Source organism: Colias eurytheme, chromosome 19 (genome assembly GCF_061535395.1).
Source record: "Colias eurytheme isolate Ceu_HAF_F1 chromosome 19, ilColEury1 Martin Lab GWU primary, whole genome shotgun sequence".
In the NCBI taxonomy this organism is placed as follows: domain Eukaryota; kingdom Metazoa; phylum Arthropoda; class Insecta; order Lepidoptera; family Pieridae; genus Colias; species Colias eurytheme.
The window spans coordinates 4618106-4641295 of NC_142998.1; the positions used below are offsets into that span (position 1 = coordinate 4618106).

Genomic DNA, 23190 nt, shown 5'->3' on the forward strand with positions numbered 1-23190 from the left:
TCTCTCATGTTCATATAATATGATACTTATCTCCCCACTGTTAATAGGTATTATCGGAGCACTTGCAAACTTTACAACAGTCTTCAAAGAAATATAGGACAAATATTCTAATTAATATTCTCAGTAATGTAATTGAAAAGTATATCGTTGACATAAGTATGTGGTATAAACAAGTGTATTATGCGTATCTAGTTTATGCAACATTATCTCGAGAGATATGTGAACAAACACAGGCGCTCACCGTGTAAATAGACCGTATCTGTTTCCTCGTCGATGGCTTTATAAACAAGCGACTCGTGAAAACATTTCTATCTAGTTTACGTCGGGTCTCGCGCCCTCTGATAAAAATTACGACGGGAATAAATCGGGGTGCGGAGCGGGCCGCGGCGGGTGGGGAAACATGAATTTGTCATTTTTTCCGAGGCACGTTCGCGGGCGGGTGATAAATATTGCATTGCAGGCCTTCGGCGTTTCTTGCCTCTTCGAATTCAACATCGTTCTCTCGGCTCGCATTAACCGTGCCTGCGAGCAGAGGCGGCTCGCCCTAAGGAGCGCTGGTGCAGTGAACTCCCATAAATAATTATAATAAAATCATACTCCTTAATTTAATTATTAACATTAATTATTACTATTTAAAATCAATCGTAATCTTTAAAACTACTGTTAATACCCATGAATATATCCATCATTCCATCATCCCATACACCTGTATAATACCTACTGTATTATGTAACGCGCGAAGCGGTGCGCTCACGATTGCGCTCCAATGAAAAAAGATTTAGTACATTTCCTAATACGAAATCCAATAGGAGTGAAAGAGAGGGTTTTGCCAGAGCCCTGCGCGTGAAACAAAAGATTTTCTATGGAAAAGTAGCAAAATTCGGTGCGCCGCACCCGCAAACGTTGCCGGTTCGTTTTTACCGCCCGGCAGGACAGCGATTGCGACGTTGCCAGTTGCTACGTCTATAATATAAACAAACACTCGACTCTCGAGTCAACTTCAATGCACGCGCGCGATTCATGCAATTTTCTAATTAAAATTATAAAATACGTGTTGAAATAGCCTGTACTTATCAGTATTACTTGTGAGTGTTAAAATGAACAATAATTATAATGTGGCGTTCATTAAAAAGTGTGATAAAACGTTACAAATTCGGCTTGAATGTAAAGCTAAGGGACCGCCACGGCCTGAACTTGATCTTACGCAAAAATGTACGACAAAAACGAAAACATATACGCGTGTGTTTAAATCTGAACAATATGTAAAAAAAACCGTGGTTGTGTGGTTGTGATGAAAGCAACAACAGATATTTACGAATGTCTTGTCGCTTTAAGTTATAGATATTTTTGCACACCAAAAAGAAAGACGTATGTAGGTATTTCCTTTATAAGTAATTTTTTTGTACATGTATTTTCAGTGTTTTATTTCAAGTGAACACCCATAAAATTTTGTCACGAGCCGCCTCTGCCTGCGAGCCTGTCGCTTTTGTGAAACTGTTTATTTTTTCAAGCGGAGGAAGTGAGTTAGGGCCCTTCCGTCGTCGCATTCAATGAAATTATGTAATCAGTTTTACGATTCATCCACTTAATATATTTTTGTAAAGTACGTAGGTTTAAATGGGCATCATTAAAGTCTTATCTTTAAATATGCAATAAAATACAATGTATTCGATTGTTTGCCTTTTACTTCGCATTAAAGAAAATCGTGATTTATGGTGTATATTTTAGGTTCTACATATGTATATGAAAGTGATAGAATGTAACATGTATTTAATAATTGTACAACAATCGCAAAGCGATAACATCGTCACGACTCCATTAACTTCTACATCCGATGCTTTCTCCGATATATTTGTTCATATTAACATGTATATACGGTTAGAAGCAATTATGTTGAAAGCTGATGTTGTAACAAGTGTCGGCGTCGCGTGCGCTCCGGGCTTCGTGCCTAATGGTGCGTGCTCACCCCGCCGGAGCTGCGACCCACCCTGTCTCGATACTTATTCGAAGCCCACACTGAAACCTCCGAGGAAAACCTACCGACTACAATTCTGTCAAGACCAATATAACTCTCCGTTACGTAATCTTATTTACGAATTTTTATTTGATTTTCCATGCGAGAGCGATAAGTATAATAACTGAATCGTTTCTTCTAGTAGGTATGATAGATATTATACTGGTATTATATTTTTTATAAAAATGCAACACAATGCATACGTTGTTTGTTTTATTAAACCACTATACTTAACGCGAACAAAGACAGCAATTAAAAAGCTTTAATAATAGAAGCACTTTAAACATCACTAAGTTAACTGCTCTTAATTATTTAATACGTTAGAGTGGAAAGTTTCCTCTCGATCGCACTCATTAAACCGTGACTAATTGTAGGTTAATGTTATAGATTATGCGCCCACTTATTTGTTACTTAGCTTCACTATAATTACTTAGTGAATTAAGATATATAGCTCGTTTATCTTAAATCGTCTTGGATAATTATGTTTATCTTTACGTATTAATTTAAATATTATGCAATTCGATATGCATTAACGCTACATGCACTTCTGCTTCGTTTTGTGTGTGTGGTTTATTTTATATAAAATGTTTTCACGTAGGTAAATCCTTATTATTTTGCACTGAACATAATTACTGCATCCTTAATACCTTTTGAGGCTTTCCATATAAGTACTGCCCACCATACACTAAAGTGCAGTAACAGCAAAATCACGATTTCGAGTAAAACGCATTTAAAGTTAAGAATTGATTTTAAAAAATCAACAGAATGATAAGCAAAAAAATTTGAATGCAGAAAGGTTGTAAAGGCATAGGTTCACACGTTAAAGCAATAAAAAAAAATATATCTTAATAACTGAATTTATTATGGCCATTTATTCTTTTTGGTGCCTATTACTGCATAGCCTTTTTTGTAAAAAATACCATTTTAAACTTAGTAAAATGCAGCAAAAAGCCCTATTACTGCGTTTGGATCAGTTATTTTGTCAAGAAACCCAACTAACATGCAGTAAGGTCAAAAAAATACTGCATTTTAGTTAGTTTTTTAAGAAAAAAGTGTTCAATTTACTAGTGCAGTAAGAAAAATAGCTAGTTCACAGTTGCAGTATTTAAAACATTAACTGCACTTTAGCTAGGAATAATCATATCTGTGTCATTATGCTATCCAAACTAATCTGCAGTAATGCTGTATTTTACTGCGTGTTAGTCAGTTTATAATGATAAAAGAATGTTAAGTATTCACAACTAAAATGCGACAAGCTTTGATTTTACTGCATTTTAGTTGGGAGTTCGTGACAATAAATTGTATTTTCTTAATTTGCAGTAAAAATAGCTTGTATGGCGGTAAATTTTACTGCGTATTAATTTTTTTTTTAATTTTTTTCCAGAAATATAAAACTATCTAAAGAACTGTAAAATTATATTGCTTACTGCATTTTAGTTGTGAAACCTTAAAATTTAATCTGCAGTATAATTTATACTGTATTTTAGTTGGGAAATCACGCCAAATTGTTAATTTTTTTCGTTTGCAGTAAGTGAAAACTGTTAAATAAAAACCATTCTTATAGTCTTAGAAATAAGTAAGTTAATTCAATAGAAAGCTTAAGAAACCCGCTTTCAGAATCACTAATAAAACGAAAAATCACAAAAGGGCTGTTACTGCTCTTTAGTCTCTGGTGGGCAGAGTAGAACACGTACGTAGGTACTATATCAAATGTGGAGTATAAAAATCCGTGCTCGCATCGCGGCATCCATTTATATAGTAATCCTTCGCGTATATACCGAGGTAAATGTGCCGTGAAACCAAACCCACAAAAGATTTTGCTCGTGACAAAAGTTTCCAAACCATGTGAATGCTGCTCAGTCGCGTGTTCACGTCTTAAACACCGGGTTGTGCTCCGCATATACGCAGACATATTCACGGGAATATTGCGCAAAATTAAATATTTGTTTAGAATCTTTGAGTTTGAATCGTACTGCATTTTAAATTTGGTTTTTAACGCTTGGATATTATACATTTATAATATTGTGCCTATAATAAATTCATATTACTTACATCTATAAAACATCAAACAATCTGTATTAATTGTATACCTATTACCTATTCATAGTACCTAACCATTGGAGGGTTTAACGAAAACAACAAATTTCAATATCCTTTATAAGTAATCTTTAATCTTACCCAGCTGCCATAACCCAAACTTAAGCAAACTTTAATTTGGCCGATAATATAAACACCAAAGTTGGCAGATAAGTACCGGCGGAAAAGTCGTTAGGGGAAACGAGAGATCTCGAGGGAATGGCGCTGGTATTTAATCACTTCTTAAGTAAATGCACTCTGGAAAAAATATTGCGGTACGGTAGCGGTGCGATATTGTCATTCATAATAACAAGCGGGAGGGGTGGCAGGGTGGGAGGAGTGAGGTGTGAATCTCTACCACTCGGGGTCGTGTCACGGCAGCCGTTTCGACGCGCCTCGTCTTTGTTTAGAATCCCTTGCTTTCGCACCCAACTTTTATACGAATAACTATCAACTTACTATGATAGCTTTCACGATCAATGACCTTTCAAAGATAGTAAGCTACGTTTTTATTCGTACAACAGCGTCAAGCGTGTATAGGTATATGAGATGTCATATTTTATGAATCGACATAAAATGTATAAAATAAATGACTAAAGTTTTTTTGAAAACAAAAATCAGAGTTAAGTGGCGCTCGCACCTTTTGACACAATAAATCACAGCTGTGAGCGGCCAATAAAAAATGTGTTCCACCCTCGGCGAAAAAGCAATTAATTTTCGGCCGCCAAATAAAAGATTGTGCCCATCCGAGCGGGAAAAATCGACAAAGTAAACTCTAGTATCAGGCGGGGGCGTATTCATACGCGGAAGCGGGCCGAAACAAAAATAAAGACTGAACCCGCAGCGTACAATAATAAAGTTAAACGAGACTAGATAGAAACGGGAAGCGCGGGAAACGAGGAAAGTGGAAAAAGGGGAATAATAGAGAAGGAGTAATCAATTTCAACCGAGTCGTCGCCGCCGGCGAAGCTCTCATTTAAATTTTAAAATATCGCAGCGTGCCCGGGGGTCCGTGGAGGAGTTTTAATTTGGCCCAGTTCAATTTTAAAAATGCACGACACTCTGCGGCGACACACCAATTCACTTTGACCGGCGACGCTCTGAAACAGATTGAAGATGTTTTGTGCTGCGCTGTGACTCTCATTTTGGAAAAAATGTCACGCTCTTTATTTTTTACTCGCGTTATAACAATGGGAGTGTTTATCAAAAAAGGAAATTACAAAGGGCCATGCTTTATTTAAATAAGCTCATATTTTAAAATACATCTACTTGTATTATTATTAAAAGAGTAGGTACTTAATACTTATGTTCTTCAATCAATTCGACTGTGAATTTTTATGTATCGCATTTTATAACAAAGAATGAAAGGAAAGAATATCTTCCCACCTCATTAAAGAGAAAGCTCGAAATTGAGCATAGATCATTAAAACTTTTTGTCCTCAAAACCGTTGCTAAGTGTTAAATTATTAAACAACTTCTCAACAAAACCTTTGGAGTGTTCATTTGGTGTCTTTGTTAACTTTTTTTCTTAAAATTAATAATGGTTATTTCTTCAACAGCAACAACGGCCTGACTTGCCGAGGTTACTTCAACAAATGCACGCCGCTCACCTGCCTGCGCATGGCGCTCCGCCCCTACCATTGTTGGGGCAGGGTGCTTTGCCCCCAGCGGGACTTCTCGGCCTAGGAGTCCCACCACACCACCCCCTTTCAGTCTTAGCCAAACCACCCGACATACACCGGCCAGACGATAAGGGAAATGGTAAGCTGTTTAAATAAATAATTCAAAATCATATATGTAATTCCTATTTGCAAGTGAAACTAATCTTTTTAGACCTGTCTTCTAAAAAACATTATCATTAAGTATTTGTAAACAAACTGAAATACAGATTCACAAAAAAAATACTGAATAAAAGAGTAGTTTCGAAGTAAATTCACAGAAGCATTGAAAGAAAAAAGTTGAAATCATTACTGCTCTATCCGTAAGATGAATATTTTAAGAGGTGTCGTATGTTTGCGTGCTCGACGTGTTTGCGATGCGCCATCTCCGGGGACTATTAGACCTCCGCCTCCCTCTGTCTCCAATCTCACTTCTGTTCCAATATTTACCACTTCCGAGAGGCTTTTTGAACTCACTGTTTGCGTGTTTTCAGATCGATGACGGCTATACCGCGTCAGATATTGCTTCGAGAGTGTAAACAAGCCACTTCTTTGAATTATCGCTCACACATCTGTTTGAATAGTGTCGGTAAACATTACGAAACAATCGCGTCGTTTTCGAAAGCGTACATCGATCAAATTAGATATTCCGCACGACGGTCGGGTTCAATCGCGGAACGGTTAATCCGCGCATCGGATCTGGGAGCGCGCCACAAATGAAAATGTAACACAGAAATGGGTTTGGAAGCCGCCCGTCGCTCTGGTTAATTACAAAAGCAAGCGGTAATCTGCGCTCCGGGATGTTCCGGCTTAGCGCCCCCCGGCCACCCACGCCCCCGCCGCCACTTCCCTGGCTAATTTGTGCCATTATCGGTGTACTGATGTAAGAGTTACCGCGCAGACCTCCCCCGCCTCACCTTACCCAATTAATTATTCCTTGCCGTAGTTAGAGTCGCGTGTTTTAGTCAATTAGTAACGTAATTTTGCGGGTGACTTGAGTGTACGCTGACGCGGACCTCCTCCGGCACCGACTTTAAACGTTTGCTAATTTATAAACGTTGTGATTTGTGAATCGTATGAAAAATATTCGCTCGACCTCAACGAGCTTCACTAATGGCTCTTTAAAGCGCAAAGTTATTACTAAATTGTCTAATTTGTATGATAATTATTATGACTTAATTTCGCATTCTTAATTTTGATGCATCATAAACTCTTCCAAATAAGCGACGTATTAACTATTAACCCCAAAAGTTAAAGTATAAAATGGTAGTTAATTAAATGTTTGTGCGGCAATACGTTGCGGACTGCGGTTAATTGCTATAGATATACAACAAGGGCGTGTGTTCGCGTGGATAGCAAATACAAGCGGTTAGCTGGCCAATAATTGAGGCTATTACATTTAAATTAATTGTAGCCGAGCGTTGCAGTACTCGATTCGCCATATATTAATGTACATATGCTGTAACTATAATCACAGCTTAGACCCAGTAATTACTCGACAAATTGATGAATATTAACTATAGTGTTAATACCTCTGTTGCTTTGTCTGTTATATCTACTAAGTATATATAATGAGATTGGTTATAATTAATTATTGATTATTTCCTTGTGGTAACGTACCTATACTTCTCAGTTTCATATCCTTATTAGTTTATCTGATAAAATGATCTTTTAAAAATTAATACAAATGTACTGACTTGTAATACATATATGTAGTATAAAACAGAGTCGGTATTTCTGTCCCTATGTATGCTTAAATGTTTAAAACTACGCAATGGATTTTGATGCGGTTTTTTGTAATAGATAGAGTGATTCAAGAGGAAGGTTTTAGTATATAATTTATTAGGTTTTAGACAAAGCGAGCGAAGCCGCGGGCGGAAAGCTAGTTTTTTAATAAATAGCGTTTCGTGAACATATGAACTGATTACGTAAAATAAAACAAAGAATGGGTTACAAGATTCTAGATTCCGTATAAAAATCTATATCATGAGCAAACAGATTAAAATCAATTTAATTGACTTTATAGTCGGAGCTAAAATAAAAACCAATGCAACTGCGAACAAAATATTATTATTATAGTGGGTATAATCATACATGCCTATAATTATTATGTAGTGTGGTTATATTGATAGGATTGGCATTACAAACACGTACAATATAATATCTTGTGCGTGATTAAAGCTCAATCAAAGCATTTCAAACCGCTATTTACGCTACATAATTACCTACTTTGTCATCCATTACTGCACATATTACATTATGAGGTTGCCTTATGAAATGTTTGGAATATCTGTCTGCTTTACATTTTTATGCGTGCTTTTTACATAAATTAGAAATTTAACTACATAGGTACTAAGTTTTCATTTACTCATTGTAAATAAGAATATCTAAATCTCGGAATATTCTGATAAAGTCGCAATCAATAAATAAAGTGTCAATGAAATTAAGTTTGCGTTCCACAAAAAGATCACATATACATACAATAAATAAATTATACTTACATTAGTACTTTTCGTGATTGACGCAGTGGAGTCGCGAGGGATGGTCGCGCCGACGGGTCTTGTAATATTCATGGACTATTAGCTGGCCCGCGGATCTGTCACTTCACACCATACACATCTTCCATTTGATATATACCTGAATAATGAATATCTCATACAATTGTGGACAGCTAACTGCTGTGGTATTGCTATGGTAATGTCTATCAAAATAAGTTTTACCTTAAAGTAGAAATATGGTAGTGAAACCTGGATTTTTCAATACATAATATTATAATGAAATGTTTATGATTTAAATTTATTTCTAGTATACCTAGAGTTCTATAAATGTATGAAAATGTATAATTGAAAATTTAATTCAATGCTTAAAAATATGTACGATTTTATTAAATCGCTCTTGTCTGTTCTCAGGTATCAGTTCAGCGGAGGAGAGACATGTGAGTACAAAAATTCCAACTAACTTCGACTTGTTAAAAATTCACGACAAAATTTCCCTTTGAAAAATTCTCCGAACAGCCGTGTACCACATTTTGCATTTTCCATTTGGGAATGTGAGAGCCGAGGAGTGTTGCGCTCGAACACGTTGATTTCATAACACGGCCTCTGAAACAAGTGGGTGGTGCAAGTGACGCACCCCACCTAGGGTTGCCGGTTATGCACTTGTAAAGCACCTAGTTCTCTTAACACACTTTCACTAACAAGTATCGCTGACGAGTTTTTTTTCCTTTTTGAAAATGTCGAATTTAAGTAGGTATATTTTAATGTGGGTTATCCTTTTTATCTCGAAATGCACGCGGAAGGTATTATTCGGATTTATCTTTAACAATCATCAATGTACTAAGACTTATATAAAAATTGCAATGTCTGCAGATAGTCATGTATCCAGAGATAAGTGATATGTCGTCATAAGTTTTTATATATGTACCTATTTTCTACATAGTATCTTCTGAATGGTCGTCAAATTTTCAAAGCTCCGTTGCTTCAAATTTAAAATTTAGCGTGCAATCTGTCCGTAATAATTTAAAATTTATATATAAAATGATTCTCGGAACCCTAGTGTGAAGTGAAGTCGAGCGAACGCGTCGCGGTCGTTTGCGAGGTGTTGCGAATGTCGGCTATCGTAGTAGCGCAGTGTCGAGTGGGCGGACCCACCCTTGTCTCTAGGGTTGTCGACTGTATTATGCCATTATTATGATCCATTAAAATGAAAACTTTAGTTGGGGAACGTTGAACGTTTGATCTACATATTTTACGATTATAGCTAGGTATTTTATAACAGAACAATATGATTCAAAGCTGTTATACTAAGCATTTTTCTGACAATTTTAAATTAAAGATACGTAGGTAATGGGAATATAAGTTATCAAAAGTTTAGAAACAATACTATGTATCTATACTAATATTATAAAGCTAAAGAGTTTGTTTGTTTGAACGCGGTAATCTCAGGAACTACTGGACCGATTTGAAAAAATATTTCGGTGTTAGATAGCCCATTTGTTGAGGAAGACTATAGGCTATTATATCATCACGCTAAGACTAATAGGAGCGGAGCAATACGAGTAAAACCGCGAGGCACAGCTAGTTTTTTATATGACAGAATAACTAGACTTCCTCTTTATAGATTTAAATCCACACGGATAATCTAGCATGCAAGTTTCGTATTTAGTATAATAATCCGAATGGTAAGTGTCAGCCCTAGTTTGGAGCACGACTGAGCAGCGGCTCACCGCACAGATGTGCCACCGCCGCAGCGCGCTGCAAGCGAAATGCATGCGAATCGATATCGCGCCCCCTTTCATAACATTGTCTTTGTTGCCTAACCTACTTCTGACGACCTTTGCTTTTATGTACTGTTTTTGACATCCCTATTTATGTCGTTGAACTTTTTGTTTTGTAGCTGCTTAGGTCTCTCGACACGAGAGGAATATATGTTTTCTTTTTTCTGAAACTTATTTAATCTAGACTTTCGTAACATACTAAGTTGTACGAGTTCGTGTAACCTCAATACTAAATAAAGTTAATAAGTAAGTGAATAGAAAAGTTTATATTGGCATCTCTCCTTATTGCAAATGCATTTTGACCTCAATTCGTGTTGATTTTAAGAGTCCATTCACGATTCTATTTGTTCAAACAAACGAAGAATAGCATGATGCGTATGCAATCCAATTTGTTGTATAATAAAACTAAAAGCGCAAAGGAAAACTACTAGCAATAAAGTTGGCGCAAACAGTTGCCGGTACGCCACCGCAAGCGGGCGTCTCAGGTTACATTTCGTATTCTTGCCTCATTCATTTCCCCAGAATGTTTTGTTGCAAGTCTGAACATTACTATGTTGCCCACTCCTACGAAAGTATCGAATTTATTTAACGTTTCTCCGTAATATTTACAAAACATTTGAGAGAATTTAGCTTCTGGCATTTTTAAACATCGTTAAAAGTCAAAGGCGCGTAGTACAACAAATTCTTAAGATGTTTTCTGAACGAAGCGAACGTTTACACTTGCATATTAAAACCCACACTAATTACGCAATTTCAGGCAGCGAGAAAGCTGCTTAAATTTCCACGAAATAACTAGGATTACGACTGCCAATTTACACCGACACGAAATTGAGCAGCGGCCCCTCCGGCAGGCCTTTCCACAATTTCATTTGGGTAACATAATAACCGCGGATTTATTTCCGGCTCCCGCTCTTTCGCTGTCAAATCGCGCCTAATATTCAATTTAGCGCCAGAACCACACAAAAACTGTTCAGAGTCGGTTCATTACGCCGCGCATCTTGCCTCTTCATCCTCCTTACCTTATCTAAGCCATTCTGAATAACACCCTCGACGCCCCCGACCTCACACCCCGCTCACTCATTTCGAGTGGAAAACTCGTAGGGCGAGGGCCGCTCAACCTTGCTTAGCATTCTACACGAATTCTTTATTTAATAGATGCCAGAAAACCCCGGTCAGAATAAATTTGCGTTTGTTCCTCGATATGGCTGGCTCGTTTCGTGTTCGAAAGTACCTGCGTCTGTAATTAAGGTAGCGGTGGCGCGTGTAAATGCGACTTATTTATAACGGCGTAGTCCGAACACTTTATTAAAGCATTAAAACGAAGTTGTATAAAGGTGTTTTTGTAGTGGCGGCGGCTTTAGCTCGATGTGTTTACGCGCGGTAGGTACCCAGGCCCGGCTCACGGAGTGCGCTCGACGCGACAACCCTCGCAATTTATCGCCCGAGACTTTCCTTAATTGGAAAGAATGGCCACTTGTAATTATTAAGACGCCCTAAAGTGAAACAGATTGCGCGATGCTCGTGTATTCTTTCCTTTCTTTTTAGGGATATAAAATAAATAGACTCCAATTTACTTTTATGTTCCTGTTTTAATGTCAATAAAGTTTAAATGTGCTTTGCGTGTGGTGTGAATTAAGAGAGATTAAGATTGATAATAAGATTTTTTGTTACAGACCCACATTTAAGTTATCTGTAGTTTCTAAACGATCTGTCTCTGTCGATGCTACTTATGTTTCGAGTTCGGTTGGACTCCAGCCAGTTGATAAGGCAAGGAAATTGATGTGCGATTGCAAACTTTACTATCGGAAGATTTCTAGTAAATCTCTTTTTAATAGAACATTCAACTTATTTATATTTCAACGACGTCGTAATCTAACAGTTTCTATTGGCAGTTTAATGATTCAATTTCCGTAGCACGTTTCAATAAACTTACCTAATTGTTAATTTATAAGACTTTTAATAAGCCAATACTTTACTAATATTTTAAAACTATATTTGTAAACGACCCAATTTGAACAATTCATACAAAGTTCCATCACGTTCATAGCGTTCGAAGTTACAGTTTGCAATCGTTTCTTATTCAAATACCAAGAATGTTCCGAGAGCACTTGGGTGAGCGTCGCAATGCAATATTGCATGTACAATGGCGCAGGTACCCGTATTGTTACAGTCTGTTCAAAGAGGCGAATCAATATTGAAAATTACTACCCTTGCTATTAATAACATAAAGTTATGTAACGGCTATTAGACTACAAGCCCGCATATGAAAAAAATATGGGTCAAATGAACCACCAGGGGTCATATCTAGAACGAAAGAAGAGCAAAAAATAATAAGATTCATCACTATGCCGTCACTTGTAAGCTGTCCAACTGAGTGCAGATGAGAATTGAAAAGTACAGGTAGACTCGGTAAATTTTGGTCATATATTTTTGTACGGCATTCTTAACCATCGATAGATCCATTAAAAATAATAAGAAACCGCTCAGTGCCGTACAAAAATGTTGGTCCACCAAGTCGGAATTTTAATTTCATTTCCGAGAGTTACCGGGGGTAAATTTGGTCATTTGACCATGTACGGCATCTGTGTCATACTATTGCTATACTGCTTTTAACCCATTATTCCGCAACGCCGTACAAAAATCATGGGGACAAGGGGAAAAAATCGAGAGTTGCAATCCCCTCTCTTTCCCCACTCCAGGGGGTCATTGGACGCAACACGAAATAAATTTATTTTTAAAGTATTTTATGCATAGATAATATTTTTTCATGTGCCGTACATTTTCGTTGGTTCAAAGGGGAAAAATCTGAAAAAGAAAAAATCCATATAACGAAATGTTTGCTTTATATTTTGATAATAAAATATAACCAACATTTTTGTACGGCACTGAGCGGTTTCTTATTATTTTTAATGGATCTATCGATGGTTAAGAATGCCGTACAAAAATATATGACCAAAATTTACCGAGTCTACCTGTACTTTTCAATTCTCATCTGCACTCAGTTGGACAGCTTACAAGTGACGGCATAGTGATGAATCTTATTATTTTTTGCTCTTCTTTCGTACTAGATATGTCCCGTGGTGGTTCATTTGACCCATATTTTTTTCATATGTGGGCTTGTAGTCTATATGTTTATGGGCTGGTTCTGATATTCTATAAACAATATTGATATGTGTGGATTAAAAGTTTCAGCCTCATTTTGTCATTGTTGATTTATATATTTTATATTTTTAAATAATACATATAATCTTATGATGAGCAAAATTTTGATTGCTTTTCGTTTCGAAATTACAATTATCTTCAAATCTATTCAATCAATTTTTCAATTTTTTTAACCATTTACTTTTTACCACATTTTACCGATTTTAATTGACTATATTTTTTATTGTATGCGGCCAGTTACTGTAACTTATACAATCCAAGTAGCATCAGCATTTCATATTAAAACATCATTATTCATCACACTATTAAAATAAATGGAAAACAAGAACTACATTCACATTTTCACATGGTTACCGCCCAATGTATGTTCCCATACTTGTCATTTGCATGTAATTGTATGAGTGCACCGTTGTATTAACATGACTCGACGAGCTGAATATACTCAGGCAGTTGCGGCTTTGTTCGAATCTTGGCGTATCGCATCGATTTATGCAGGCTTGATCGAATCCTCCTCCGCATTATAACAATACCCCCCCGTTCTATACGTGAGAATATTGAATATTACATTCTTATGCAGGAACTTCTTGTTCGATATAATACACGGCCGGTACGTGCATCAAATAACCTGTGTAAAGAAATTTTAAAGCACCACGTGGGTATGTTTAATTTTATAGTGTACCTAAGTCGTTTAAAATTTATAACTTTACTTTTAGAAGTATACTTAAATAAAATTTGCCTTTCGGTAAATATTTTGCTGCTGATTTAAATATGATCAAATGTGATTATTGTAGGCAGAAGAAAAATAATTTAGTTTTTATAGAGACATGAAAAAGTAGATGTATCAATTAAAACTTATTTAAAAGCATAAACAATCTAAACCGCATTCCATAACACAAGATAAATAAATAGCGCTGTAACAGCTTCAATTGATTTAAGGCATAACTAGTAAAAGCAATAATGGTTTATAAATTCATTGTTTCGCATAACGCATTTGATCGGTGGACGGGATGCGATGAGCCGTGCCTCTGAACTGCCGACCATTCATATTTCAAATAAAATATGCGATACTCTAGGTATGCATTTCCAGTTATGAATTGAACGAGGCCTGGGGTATTTTGATTGAGTATTTTGTGTTGCTTTTTTTGATAAATCCGAGTGATTTTCGCTTTACATGTTAAGTATGCTATATCAGCTATTTCATTATTCATAGTAAAGTGCTGTATTATTTAACACTGATTAAAATATTTACCCCCTTCGAAATTGTAATACAGTTACCGTAGCGTAGTGTCCAATTAAAGCGAAAGGGTATAAATCGCAACAAATCGAATTACAGCACGCTATATGAAGTCAGCTATATGTGTAGTATCGCCGGCGACCGCAGGAGTGACGTTCGGACGAACACGGTCCTCTATTGCGGTCGTTGTACACGTCTGTGCGACGCGTGTGGCCCTCCCGCATACCGCAAACCATATGCACTATGCACTGTTAATATTACCCTTTGAGCGAATATTCTACGTACACCAATATGTTGCATAACTACTCTATCCATAATTTGATGCCTCGATACCTAACGGGAAATAGTTCGCTATCTATCCGAACGGTTTAGATCTTTGACATCCCCTTCCAATAATGCACATTAATGAGCGAGACTATCTTATCATTTAATATTAAATTATTCTATTTTATTCAAACTTACGGCACATTTAAATATGAATGTGAGTTTACGAAATCGCAATCTAGCTTTCACGACTGGGAAAATGCCACGACTTTCTAAATTGACGTAGTCAATGCATATTGTAAGTGATAGACCTCATTAAAAGGTCTTCTGATCACGAGTTCATCATTAAACAGAGCAAGAACAATAGTTAATCTTATTTATTGTGTTATATATCTCTTAATGTATAGAGGTCAATTATGTTTGAGAAAAGGAAGATAGTATAGTTAATCTACTCGGTATCAAATGCTGGGTTTAAGAGTACCTTCACGGCAAATAAAACAAGCATTAGTTATTTAATGAAATTCAGCGGAGTGCATCGTATAATTGAAATCGGTGCATGTAATTAGCAGTTAGACGGGCGATAGCTCGCGGCTCGGCGTCTTCATAATTTATCTCAATTAGTCGCCGGCGTAATGGGCGGAAGGGCGTCTTGCCACACGGTAGCAATACGCATACATTGCGAGCGTAATTACCCACTGTTTGCTGTTTCTGCTTCACTTGACATTTGAATTTACGGCTGAATATTAGGCATCAAGATCGCTCTGAATTTAGTTCCCACATAGGTACATATACTACATAATATATAATGTAACATTATAATTATAGATTGGTACATTTTACTAGATGAGAATGATGTCATTGATGTATAAAAACAAATTGGTATTCAATATTCCGTTCCATTAAGTGTGGAATTTATGAATATACGAACGCATAAAGTAAATACTAAATAATATATTCTCCTATTTTATCCGTCGGCCCGTTTGAGTTGAATGCAAACGACAAGAAGTAAACAATCGAAGTCGTGAGGTGTTAGAAGGTAGGCAGGTTGTGCCGCATTATATTATGTGTAGGCTGCTCTCGGTGGCATGTTTAACAATGCGGTCGATGCGGCCTGTTCCCATCCTGCTAGTCGACACGATTCGCCTCTACCACGAACACACTCGCCTTGCGCCCTTCGTGCTTATCGCACATTTACATATGCTTCGCCGCTCCACGATGCCGTGTTCGAGCATTGAACATGTTTCATGAATAAATTTGTAATCCAATTCTTCACTTTCTAACGTCGCTAATGAAAACAGACTAAATACTCGTCGGGGTCGGAGATGGAAACAATCTCCGGTTCCCATAAAGTGATTCATCATAAAAAGAGTGCGGGTCGCAGCCCTTTTTCGAGTTTCCTCGTTACGGGCTAAGACGAGAATCATTAGGAATTAAATTTCCCCTTTCATTAGTCCCTCAACCCTCGTATAATTCCGGACGCGGAGCAATAACAATATAAATCCCCCGTCGCGCCGAGCGGGGGATTAAGGCTTGTCTCGACCCTAATTTAGGGCTGCCCTCGGCCCGGATTAACGAAGTGGTGGAACTCGCTAGGGTTGTCGTTGCGCATAAACTTGTTACGTGTTTAATGTTTTATCGCCGGTAGGGAGCTCATTCGAAATAATCGCGCGCCTCGTGGCGCTGATGATGATCCGACCTTTCGTTATCCTAATCCACCTATTTGGAACATAGGTTTTGCACGAAGAGTAATTTATAGCTTTCAACAATTCTAGATTCTTATGTATGTCCTTTTTATGGGACTTTTTATAATATTATCTACATCTGAATTGACAAAAAAAAACTTTCTATAAAGTGAAATAAATATCTCAACAGACATCTTGTTTCTAAAAACTCGTTTCAATATTAAATTTTAAAACCAACTGTTATAAATATACTCAAAGTATAACCAGTTTGAAATGCAGAAAATAAAAATTTGTATGAAGATAATATTATGTATTATTATTTTTATAGATTCAAATCATAAAATAGCCATTCGCTTCTGTTAGATGTTAATTAATTTTATATCGATATTTTACCACGTCAAATGAATTCTTCGTGGTAGATAAAGTTCCGTTGAATCACTTGCGGAGGTGTAACGAATTGTTTATCCCTGGTATTAAGTCGGAGCGAGGCACATATTGCACTCTCGGAGGGATTGATCCTCCCCTCGTGTCTGAGAGCACTATTTAAGGCGTTTCAATTTGTCAACACTTCACGTTTTATACGTACTTTATTTATGTGAAGTGATTTTCGAGCGAAAATTTTTATTTTGATAGAAGTTAAAATAATAATAAAAATTTTATTTTTATATTTAAAAACTTTAAATTGTAATTTGTAAGCTCTTGAATTCATAACGTTAGTTTTTCATTTGCGTATTATTTATTTTGCTCTGTATCACTCGTTGTCGTTACAAAATAGTTTTTCCTTGGTCACTTGACCCTGTTTCATTTAAGTCAAAAACTTAATTAAAACTAAGGCGTAACATGAAAGGCCCTAAACAAGCGAAAGCCAGCTGTTGTTCCCGCAGATTTAGATGATTTATTCGGTCGTCGACAATTTTCCGAACGAGTTGTCAGACAACACGGCAACGTAACTCGATTCGAGGTAATTTATTTAAGTAATTCCACAAAGCGAGCCCGCGCACACCGTATTAAAATTTGCCCTGCGACCGCAAAGTAGACGCTAACACAAAATTAAAGTCGTCGACACTCAAGGGCTTCGTAGTTTCAAGGGGAGTTCCATGAAATTTCTCTTGGAATTCCGAAATGGCGGATGAGTTTCGCAAGTCAACTCAATTATCGTTTTAATTAAGGCGCAGTGCCACGTGACATTTGTTTGCGTGCGTGAAAGCGATCGTAGCCCCCGCTCCCCTCCCCTCACCTCGCCGCCGCCCCGCCCTGCCGTCCGCTTCTGTTAATTGTGCTAATTACTCCTGTAATTGAGCAAAGGGTGAGCGAGATTGCTTATCGACTGTTGCGTATTATTTTTTTAGACATAATTTTTTGGCATTCGTTAATTATTGAGTTCAATGCTTTTAATTTCACATTAGATTATCATTATTCATTATTAAATCTTTCTCATCGTGGATTTTTATATTTAGAAGCTTTATAAACGTAATTTAATGCAATGGTCGAAACGTATATCTTTTTACAAGAATTACATAGTTAATCGTTACACGTCAGTTGTAGAAACAGCATCAAAGCAGACAATTTGGTTATTTGGGGTCGGCTATAAACCAATAGCAGTAAACGCAATCCACCACTCGCGTCTATAAACTTTACGAGTCACGTAAAAACGCGCTCGATACGTCGACTCGCTACCATAAATTTATGCTAATGTATTCTTTATAGGAGTTTAATGCGTATTCAGAAATTCCTCCATTATTTATGTATTCGAATGAACCGGCGAAGTTAATTTTAAAGTCGCGATGCGCCCCGTGGCTTACGCTCGCTGCCGATTAATTTTTTGTAAAGTTTTCTGGGGCATGTTTGTGATTAACGCGGGTGCTCGTTTCCGAGTGATTACCCGCCGTTTTATTATTTTTACAAACGTTCAGGTAGCAACCGGTTTAATAACGCTTAACGTTCGTACGCATGAATGGATTCTCATAAAACGTACGGCTACACCCAGTGTATCATAATTCAACATACAATGATTACAGCTTAATAGGAAATGGAAAAGTTAAACGGAGAAAGTTCGATGACAAGGTGTCATAAAAGGAGTCGTGTTTGATAACCGGTAGTCGCGATAAAAGTTGGGAACGTCGCGTGTAAATCGTCCAACTTTTCAAAACTATTATGGGTGAAATATAGTCAGAACTCAATCCGTACATTTTCGAGCGGGCGGTGTATTTATCTATATCCCCCGTTTCCGCCCCCGGGCGTCCGGTTAACCGCCCCCCTTCCGGTTAACCGGGCGGCAGCTCCGGCGCGCGCGGCTAAACGGCTCGTCGCGTGACCGCAGACAATAAGCCCGGCCGGCGTTAACAGCGCGCCTGTGTGTTGCCACTTTATATGTTACGTCACAGACCCACCTTCTCTAGGGCTATCGAAAACATTTTCTTTTCAGTCTTATAATAAATTTATATTTTAATTTTAATCATCGGTAGACCAAAACCTAATTTGGATATTTTATATTAAGAAATAATTTATAGTTACACAGAAACTTGAATCCTACACATGTGCGTACATTTAAATGTTTGAATGAACTTCATAAAGCATACAACTTTTATAATAAAGCACTTGCATAATATTCAAACAGCTTAACTGTATTGTTTAATATTAGATAGGTAATTCATTTTGCGAACATATATTAAATTTTGCAATTAAGTAGGTACTAATAAGATATTACCGTTCGTACACGTGGACCGTTTTTATCATGTTTACAATATGTTGGGGTGGGCAACCCTACGCGGCGCGCTCCGACATGTGCGCGACCTCTGCGAGGCAAGCGGTAGCCGATAAGTCCTGTTGTCGGATCTTGTAGTCTCGTACTTGTTTAGCGCCCGCCCCCTCTCCCGACCCTCGCACCCTCGTACCCGACTCAATTGCCTTTTTCTTGAGGTCGACCCACGTAATGGGATAAAGTACAGATTAGCTCTGTTCGCTTTTCTCCTCGAAAATGGAAAAGGTTTCCACATATTACAATACTGTATTGATAGGAGGCTTTCGAGTGCTTGCCCCGTATTAGCCGTAATCTCCTTATTTTGTTGCTTGTGATTTGTGAACAAAACTAATCATTATTCTATCACATCGTGTGTTAGTTCAATATAAATGTACATTTATTTTATACAGCAACATCGTTGGCGATAATAAAGAATTATACGCATGTAATGGATACTATTATACCAGACTAATTCGAGCTGTAGACCGCAAATTCAATTTATTAATGACTAACCTCAAATGGCCTACTCTCACGCGAGCGGCTCAAACGAGCAACATAAAATCCAACCAATCGAATTCGACACGTCACGTTATAGCTCGTTCCGTAGGTCTCTCGAAATAGCTGTACTTGAAATTCGATACCGAGTGCTGTAGGTACATTGGGTGGCCGTTAAATTAGACCCAGAGCACACGCGCTCAGCGCAATAAATGCCAATCCATAGTGTAGACAGCTCTTATCTCAACCCAACGTCTTTTATGTCATTACAAATCTTTATGGACACATCTTAACCATTAAAATATCAAATATCACCGACCACAATAAGCACCCTCATCCGATTTATTGTAAAACATAACAATTTATCGACCAATTTTTATCTGATCGTCTAATCTGTCCGTCGTAAAATCTTTTGTTTGTAGGTAAATATAATCGAGTAATCTGGACAACAATAATGATGATGTAGGATATTCAAATGAAAGTCTATTGTGACATAAGGCACGGTCGGAGTCGTGGAGGCGATAAATAGATGTGAATCTGGACATAAAGTGTTATTGTCTGCGAGAGGCGGGCAGAGCAGTAAGTCACAGCGGGCGGCGACAGGTCGGCGGCGTGGCGAGCAAATTAACAGCCGCTTGCCACTAGCCTCTAACTTAGTGCCTCGTAAAATTAGGCCCCGTTAGACCCCTCCAGGCGCAAGCCGACCGTGCCTGCCGCACTCCCTTGAGGATGTCGGATTAAACCCGAGCCATTTCTCATTCAAGATCAGTTACGACATAAGCAATTTGGTTAGGACAGCTCGAAGGAGAATTGACTCAATTGCAGGGAAATTGGCTATAAGTTTTGTTATTTCATTTCTAAAGAGCAGCTGTTGAGTTTAATTTAAACCGATAGCACCGATTTAAAATGTAAAACAAAATAGCCCGTTCGCCGAATAGACATTTATATAGTACACGGTTTCACTAGCTGTTCAAATAACATCTGCATACACAAATCACAGAGAGAGCACTCAACTGAATATTGATAAATCCACGTGAGGATATTCATATTTACGACGCCCAACTGCGGTACTCAGTGTTTGCTATTTTACTCGCGGAGTGCTTCTAGCAATACATTCGGTACAGACGTGTCAACACGTTAGGAGAGCGCGTGGTCGTTCGGTACGTATATGATTATTTCATTAGGCCGTATTTGCGCGTCCAAATGTTACTCCCCTATTTCCCTTCCCACGCAGGGGGCGATGACCACTCTCGAAGCTAATCATGCGGTCAGTTTGTTCTGCCTCAGCGTGTTTTGATATTGATATTGACTGTAGCGTCCGCCTCGCTGCACGCCGATTTATTTGCGAACAATGATCGATTGATTGCTATACGTACGTAAGCGGCCCCGTAAACGTTTTGATTATGTTTACGTATCTACGCTTATTTGTTCAGCCGATACGTATCAATATCGTATATTTTGAATGAAATCGAATATTTATTTATGGAATAATACTTTGTTGCAGAGAAATTCAATATCACCCGGTGAGAGGGAAAAATATAGAACGAGAAGTCCAGCGGAGCCCGACCACAAAAAGCTAAAGAAAGAAGAAAAAGATATGGGCCATGTAAGTTGAGAGTTTTATTATTCGTAATAGCCTGTAATTAATACTTCGAGAGCCACTAAGAGAAAGGTGTTATTAAATTAATTGATATCAACTTTTACTTCTGATCCCGTTTAAGCGGCCACAATTTAATAACCTATTTCAAAGTATTTTTTGTATCTAAAAGTTTTTTCAATGTTTTCAGGAATTAGTAGTAGATGATGCGAGTGAAGAGCCCACGTCACCACACAACGGAGCACCTTCACCTAGAGAAAACGGCTTGGACAAGCTGCAACCAAAAAAGGAACACCCCCCTCACAGCCCTAGGTAATTATTTTAATAAGCATGAATTATGCAACAAAAATAACAACATTATATGTACATATCCATATTTCATTACCGTACGGCGCATAGAATCACATCATAATATCAAAACAATCTCTTTTTAAATTAGTCTTCATTACATCTAAAAAATCAAAACTTTCTACAAATATTTTAATTGAAAGTTGCCACATGATAAAAGAACTCTTACATAAAATTAATCTCGACCTAAAACTATAAACTGGGGTAACCGTTCAAATAAAATAAATTCCATTTAAAGTTAAATCCGAGCGCGCGCGGTGTTGAAGGGTGAATTTTCGGGCCCAAATTTAATAAACGTTACTGAGATCGCCCTTTCATACTATCTACGGCAAGTTTATCGTTATTTTACATTCAACAGCGGGTCCCTAATAACCCCGGATTGAGGCCATTCGCTCAACTTCTGCCTAGCACGATAAATTCCTAATAATGACTTTATCCGTTTAAGCGAAGCCGTATAGGGTAAATGATTCCATGTGTATTATATGGACACTAATTGGCAAGCTTTCGCACGGTTAAGGCGATTTAGCGCGAAACCATAGCGACAGATTATGCGTATCGGTTCAACTCATATAGAGTATTATATTTGTTCGATTACATGTTGGAAAGTGCAAGGTTATTTTCTGGAAAATACATTGTCTGCTTTTAAAAAAAGATTCGATTTAAACGTAGATTTATGTAAGTTTATTTCATTGTTATGCGTACTTGAATATGCGTTCTTATGAACAAAATTATATTTGTTATCATTTACCTTAACTCAAAGAAATTAGAAAATAGTAATAGTATACTAGGGTCTTACCCCAAGTTCGTATCTCAACGGTCAAAAGTTAATCCGTCTCTACTCGAAATCAATTACGAAGTGCCGCTTGTCTGTTAGGACAAAGGGATTAGAAACGCCTTGCTGGATATCCGATGATAATCTTTATTCGGACTTATGACTGTGCGCCTACGAACTTGAGATTTGTTTAGGCTTACCCCAATTAAACCTTGTTTAATCTGATTAGTGACCGTCTAATCTTTATTCCAATATATAACGTAGATAGCGTGTTATATCGATGTTTTATATAAAGAGAATTTTGTGACTTAAAATATGCTTTTAAGATTATCATTTTATTCAAATATGAATTGCCGAGTCGTATTGAATATTATGTTTATATTTAGAATTTGGCTGTAAATAAATATTATTTGTTGATATCATAATAGCGATGGCAGCGATAAACATTAAAGAAAAAACAACATTTCTTTTTTGAAATGGTTCTATTGAGCCCTCATGAATAAAAATCTAGAATGAAATGCATAAATATAATAGAAAAAATACACAATCAATCTAGCACAAATACAACAATGCCTATTCATACATTAAAAAATAACAAAGACCCATTTGAAATGATCCGTCTATCATGTAACAATTCTTCTGAAGTGAAGGCGAACAATTAACGCGCGGCTGACCTAAATACATTCTTCATATCATTAACATCATATGACATAACGCATGATCCCTTTAACCTTACTATGTATTCACAACCTCAATACATTTTAATACCTATATGGTATGCTAATGTGATCGATTGTAATGCGATGTAATTCAAATTAGAATACAATTATAATTGCGAATGTTATCGGGCCATAACTTTATGATTGTTTTAA

General features: G+C 37.2%; 1 protein-coding gene across 2 annotated transcripts in view; it reads left to right on the plus strand.

Annotated features, from left to right (window-relative positions):
- The window catches only part of LOC149900125 (protein groucho-like), a 54659-nt gene that overhangs the window by 24213 nt on the left and 7256 nt on the right, over positions 1 to 23190 (plus strand). For both annotated transcript variants that reach the window (XM_090112870.1, XM_090112871.1), the window contains exons 6-9: positions 5650 to 5851; positions 8658 to 8683; positions 21106 to 21207; positions 21389 to 21510. In XM_090112870.1, the coding sequence (XP_089968996.1) occupies positions 5650 to 5851; positions 8658 to 8683; positions 21106 to 21207; positions 21389 to 21510 (452 nt within the window). The remainder of the gene's footprint in view (positions 1 to 5649; positions 5852 to 8657; positions 8684 to 21105; positions 21208 to 21388; positions 21511 to 23190) is intronic.